This window comes from Nematolebias whitei, chromosome 1 (assembly GCF_014905685.2).
Source record: "Nematolebias whitei isolate Nwh7 chromosome 1, NemWhi1, whole genome shotgun sequence".
Classification (NCBI taxonomy): domain Eukaryota; kingdom Metazoa; phylum Chordata; class Actinopteri; order Cyprinodontiformes; family Rivulidae; genus Nematolebias; species Nematolebias whitei.
In genome coordinates this window covers 23,401,357-23,406,934 of record NC_056498.1, presented here as the reverse complement: position 1 = coordinate 23,406,934, position 5,578 = coordinate 23,401,357, and the positions used below count along the sequence as shown (strand labels likewise).

At 41.8% G+C, this 5,578-nt stretch overlaps 1 protein-coding gene across 1 annotated transcript; it reads left to right on the top strand.

Moving 5' to 3' along the window:
* Nucleotides 1–1,142: 1,142 nt before the first annotated feature.
* Nucleotides 1,143–2,432, top strand: LOC119416744 (probable E3 ubiquitin-protein ligase ARI7). The gene is made up of 4 exons (XM_037684299.1): nucleotides 1,143–1,239; nucleotides 1,458–1,552; nucleotides 1,680–1,850; nucleotides 1,965–2,432. Exons 1-4 carry the CDS (start codon nucleotides 1,143–1,145, stop codon nucleotides 2,430–2,432), a joined length of 831 nt encoding a protein of 276 aa, XP_037540227.1.
* Nucleotides 2,433–5,578: the final 3,146 nt, after the last annotated feature.

Below are 5,578 nucleotides of genomic sequence, written 5' to 3'. Positions count from 1 at the left end.
GCAGTTACCGTATTTATATAAACTACAAACGCCTGACACTGACATTCACAGAGAGAACATTGTGAGGGTTTCGGAAAAAAAAAGTAAATGTTAAAGGGAGACGCCTTTGCTATGTTCTTAGGCATACAATTGTATATCTTTTTATTTCCAAAACAGGCTGTGTGCTTCCACAGCAGCTGATCCTGTGGTTCATTAATCTTTGACTCCCGCTCTCTTTGCTAGCAGGAGTCAGTGTTGCCAGATATAATTATTGTATTTACATACAATATGATATTCCATCAGTAGTTTAAAACAAAAACAAATATACAATAATTTTAGGATATCCGTGCACTAAAAAAAAAAAAAACACTTATTTTTATTCACCTGAACATCTCATTAAACAATCTGATCTGACCAGCAGCAAGACTGAACTGGCAAGGCACAGACCACCTCCTCCTTTCCATCACTTCCTCATCCCCTCTGTTTCCTTCACCAACATGTCCATTCAGGTCTGCTCCGATCAGCACTCTCTCCTCCCTGGGAATACTCTCTATCACTTCATCCAGATCTTTCCAAAATGTATCTTTCTCCTCCACATCACATCCAACCTGTGGAGCATAACCACTGACAACATTTAGCATCAGACCTTCTACTTCTACCTTCAGACACATCACCCTATCCGACACTCTTTTCACCTCTACTACATTATTTGCCAACTCCTCCTTCAGGACCACCCCTACTCCATTTCCTTTTCAATCCACACCGTGGTAGAACAGTTTGAACCCTGCTCCAATGCTGCGAGCCTTGCTGCCCTTCCTCTTGGTCTCTTGGACACATAAAACATATACCTTCCTTCTCAGCATCACGTCAGCCAGCTCTCTACCTTTGTCATTGTCTCCACATTTAGAGTTGCAGCCCTCAGGCCTGCATTCTTGACTTTCCTCCTCTCTTTGTCTCCTGACATGTTTCCCTTCTCCTGGTCTTCAACTATGTCAGATGCCCTTCCTGACACAACCGTGATTTTCAGATACTGTTCATCTGCTGTAAACACTTTTAGGCCTGACTCTTCTGCAAACTGTTGTCTGTAGTTTTGATTTGTCTGCCGTTGTTTTTTAATTGTTTTAAAAGCAACTTATGTTTTTTTTTTCCCCCTCAGAATCAAAATGAGCACTCAGGAGCAGGAAGAAGCAGAGAAGAAATACGACCCACTTGACACAACTCTGAAGTTTGTTGACAGGGGGGACGACTTGGATCCAGTGTGTAAGAATTGTTTTCTTCTTGGCTGATCTTGGGAGACTGAATAAATAAATTAAAAAACTACAAATCAGAACGGTCGGGCTTTATTTGAACACACGTTAAAATAAACAACTTAATCTAGGTTGTTTTTCTTTATATGTGCAGCTAAATGATCATTTTTGTCACTTGTATGAACCGTGACAGCTGTTACGTCTTATTTAAATGAGTTTTGCTCTCTTCAGCCTCAGATTTTTTCTCCCTCCGAGCAGAGATGTCCTGCGGCCACGCCGTCACTCCTGAATCTCTGACCCAGTGGTGTCGCAGCCAGCTGAACGAGGTATCTCAGCTCTTTACAGATCGTAAAATAATGATGCCGGTTAATAAAAGAAGAAAAAAATCAAACTTCAGAAGAGTCCGTTTCTCTTCCTGTTGAGCCAAATTGATTCTTATGTTTGTTTTTAAAGGGCAATTATAAATTCAGATGTCCTGCGTTGGTGGACGGCATCACGATGTGCAATAAACTGTGGTCGTACAAGGAGGTGCGCAGACTGGCGGATTTGGATGTTGAGGAAATGCAGTATTTTGAGGAGAACATGGCCCGTTTGGCTGTAGCAGAATACTGTGAGGTTCATTCGGTGAGTAGTCCAGTGGCTTAAAGAATAAAAAAAATTCTTAGATTTTTTAATTTTTTTTTATTTAAAACCAAATCAAGTGGATCTAAACATTCCTGGTGGTCCTCTATATTTCAGTGCCCAAGGTGCAAGACCAGTGTGGAGAGGAAGAATCTGTCCAACCTGTGTGTCCAGTGTGTCGTTTGTACAGCGGACCTGAAGAAGTCCTACCAGTTCTGTTGGCAATGCGACAAGCCTTGGAAGAGCCCAGGAGCTGGATCAGGCCGCTGCGGCAACGACGGCTGCGTCAACAAGGACCTACAGATTCTGTGGACGTGCAAAACCATCAGTCTGTTCGACGTCGTAGGCGTCGATAGCTGCCCCTCGGTCCGAGCCTGTCCGGTGTGCGGTCTAAAGGTGGAACACAACCAGAAGTATTGCAAAAATGTTGTGTGTCCACGCTGCAAAGAGGAGTTCTGTTTTGTATGCCTGAAACTAAAGCGTATCTGTTGTCAAACCAGTTCGCCGTTTACAATCTGTCCTGACGGTGTGGCTCCGAGACAGACGTCTATTCCCGTCTGGAAGAAAAAAATAACGGGAAAATAGCTTTTGGTTTTGATGAAAAGTTTTACAAGAAATACGTTGAGGAATTCTAAAAAGACTAGAAAAGCCTTTAAACCAGGGCTATTCAACCGAAGGACCAGAGGTCAAATCAGGCCCACAGGTGAGCTCAGTTCGGCCCACCATTGGGTTCATTTTTAAATAAAACTAGATTTTAAACCATAAAACAAACTTAATGACAATAACTGCTGGATGTCCGGCCCCTGAACGCTTGGTTTTCAGTAACTGTGGAACCCTGAGCAGTTTAGTTGAATAGCCCTGGTTTAAAGCAAACGTTTAAACAAAACGTTAGTTGAATGTCTTAGCTTTAAAATTTTTAAATATCTTCTATCTGGTTTTATTTTTCTTGACGAGAACTATAACTTGTTCATTCTCTCTTAAGAAAGTTTACTCCAGGGTGTTGGACGTAACCCACATGGGCTACTAAACCCATATCTGTAATTTAGGTTGTAATACCGGGAAGGTCCAGCAGAGGGCACTCAGTTTTTACTGAGTTGAATTTAACCAACATGGTTTGGTCATTTTCCCCTATATTCTGAGGCATGCTCTTTACACATGCACTGACTGACCAAACTGTAGACTTTTCAACCTGTCTATGAGTGACAGAAGTGACCACTCGTTGAGAATTATCTGTGGAAATCCCAGTGAGTGAATAACTCAGTTGAGCTCACTTAGCTTGTGGCTAATGTATAGATAAGTTAAATATTAAACTGTCAGATACTGAGGTATGTCTCTAAATAAACCAATCGGGAGTTTGTTGGACTTTGTCCTAATGTTTTAATTGCTTTGGTGTGTTTTACATCATTGTACTGACAGAAATAAGAATAAAAATGCTAACGAGCTAATGCTAGCACTAACCACAGGTGCTAATGCTAATGACAAAAAATGTGGTTTTGTATTCTAAATCATAATGATTCATTAAAAATACATGCAGTTCATAGTAAGCCATGTTAAAGCTACTATAAATTGTTTTTGATTGAAATAATAAATGTTGAAGTGTTATAAATTCATTCATCAACATGTTAAAAGCAAAAGAAATGTAAACTGTTTAATATGTCTGATATGTTATGCAGTGGGCAGCATGGTGACACAACTGGTAGAGCTGCTGCCTCTCAGCGAGCAGGTCCCCGGTTCAAATCTCGGTCCGGAGGCCCTTCCGGATGGAGCTTGCATGTTCTCTCCATGCATGCGTGGGTTTTTTCCGGGTTCTCCGGTTTCCTTCCACAGACCAAAAACATGCATGTTAGGCTGATTGGTAACTCTAAATTGTCTCTAGGTGTGAGTGAGAGAGTGAATGGTTGTCTCATTTGTCTCTATGTGTCCCTGTGATGGACTTGCGACCTGTCCAGGGTGTACCCCGCCCCTCACACATTGATTGCTGGACATGGGCACCGGCGACCCCCGTGACCCAAAATGGAAGAAGAGGGTAAAAGATAATGGATGGATGGATGTTATGCAATCTAACATTGATTTTGATTAACTTACAAGTTATGCATTGCATATTTAAGTTGTCAATGTATTTTGTTGGTTTAACACTAAAAATACTTAACAGTTAACTACCATTTATTGCATTTCATGGTAGTTCACCATAAACTTAAGCTGATTAAGCTAAAAACTAGAAGGAGAAATATGTGAATGATTTGTATTCTTGAGAAAGGACATGGAATCTCATAATTGAACGGGAACAGAATGATTTACTTTCTGCACTTTATGCAGATTGGTTTTATAGTGACTCTGGATTCTTTGATCGTGATGGCGAGCCGAGCCCATGCGAACTGTGGACAGGTGTAAACGGTGTGGCCAGCCTGGACATCCTTTCGCAGAAGAATATTCACAATCCGGAAAATCCATCTTGGGTTACAGATAAGATTCCATACACAACACTACCCGGGGTTAGCAACACAGCTAAAGAACTGAACTTAATTTTACCAACAAAGTCCATGCTCAATAATCCAGGTATACAATCCAACAATTTTCAGTCAGGTCATCTGGACAGTTTCTTTTTTTTGTTTGTGCTGAAACGTTTCACCTTCCATCCAGCAGGCTTCAACAGTCAAGGAAATGCACAACACAAAACTGATTCTTCCCCCAACAGCTTACTCCAAAGTGGAACAAACCAGTTATGTTGGTGCTAAGATGGTCTCTTTGGTACGCCCCCTCCTCTAGTGCCGGCCCTCTCCCTCGTCGACAGTCATGTCAAACTGGTTCAAAAACCAACAAAGTCCATGGTCAATAATCCAGCTATACAATCCAACAATTTTCAGTCAGGTCATCTTCACCACTGTCGATGAGGAAGAGGGCCAGCACCGGAGGAGGGGGCGTGCCAAAGACACCATCTTAGCACCAACATAACTGTTTTGTTCCACTTTGGAGTAAGCTGTTGGGGGAAAAATCAGTTCTGTGTTGTGTGTTTCCTTGACTGTTGAAGCCTTCTGGATGGAAGGTGAAACGTTTCAGCACAAACAAAGAAAAAGAAACTATCCAAATGACCTGACTGAAAATTGTTTAACTTTATTTTATTTATTTTTTTCACAAAAGGGGGAAAGAGCTTTGTTTAATTTTGCTTGTATTTTATTTTTCACACATTTGTAACAAAGTTTGTGTTATAAATGTTTATGTTGGGAAGCAATAAAATAATCAGTTTGGTATTCGGTTGGCAGAACCTAGTAGATGTTTAGTGCCTGTTCCCTACTGGTCCACTTCAAGTGCGCTACAGACAGAAGACTTCAACCAATTGTTGATCCTCAGATTCAGGTGCAGTGTGGCTTCCATTTGGTCATGGATCAGATCTTCACCCTTGCAGAGGTGCTAAAGGGCTGATGGGAGTTTGACTCTCTAGTCTACATGTTTTACATTTGGAGAAGGCCATATTGTCGAGGCATCTGTGGGGGTTGCTGCCGGAGGGGTGCCAGGGTTATTTCTAAGGGCTATTTGGCAGTAAAGTAACCAAAGCAGGAGCTGTTTCTGCATCCTCAGCACAAAGTCCAGTTCATTCTCAGTGCAGGTTGGACTCTGCCAGAGACGTCTCTTGTTGTGACATCTCTCGTCTTGTCATTAATGGACAGGGTCTCAAGGTGCAGTCATGGAGAGAAGGGTATCTGGTTCAGGAACCTTAGGATCTCATCTTTGCT

Coding starts and splice junctions, on each gene's coding strand:
- LOC119416744 (XM_037684299.1), top strand. CDS start 1,143: ATGAGCACTCAGGAGCAGGAAGAAGCAGAGAAGAAATACGACCCACTT. Junction 1,240..1,457: donor GGACGACTTGGATCCAGTGT/GTAAGAATTGTT, acceptor TGCTCTCTTCAG/CCTCAGATTTTTTCTCCCTC. Junction 1,851..1,964: donor AATACTGTGAGGTTCATTCG/GTGAGTAGTCCA, acceptor TCTATATTTCAG/TGCCCAAGGTGCAAGACCAG.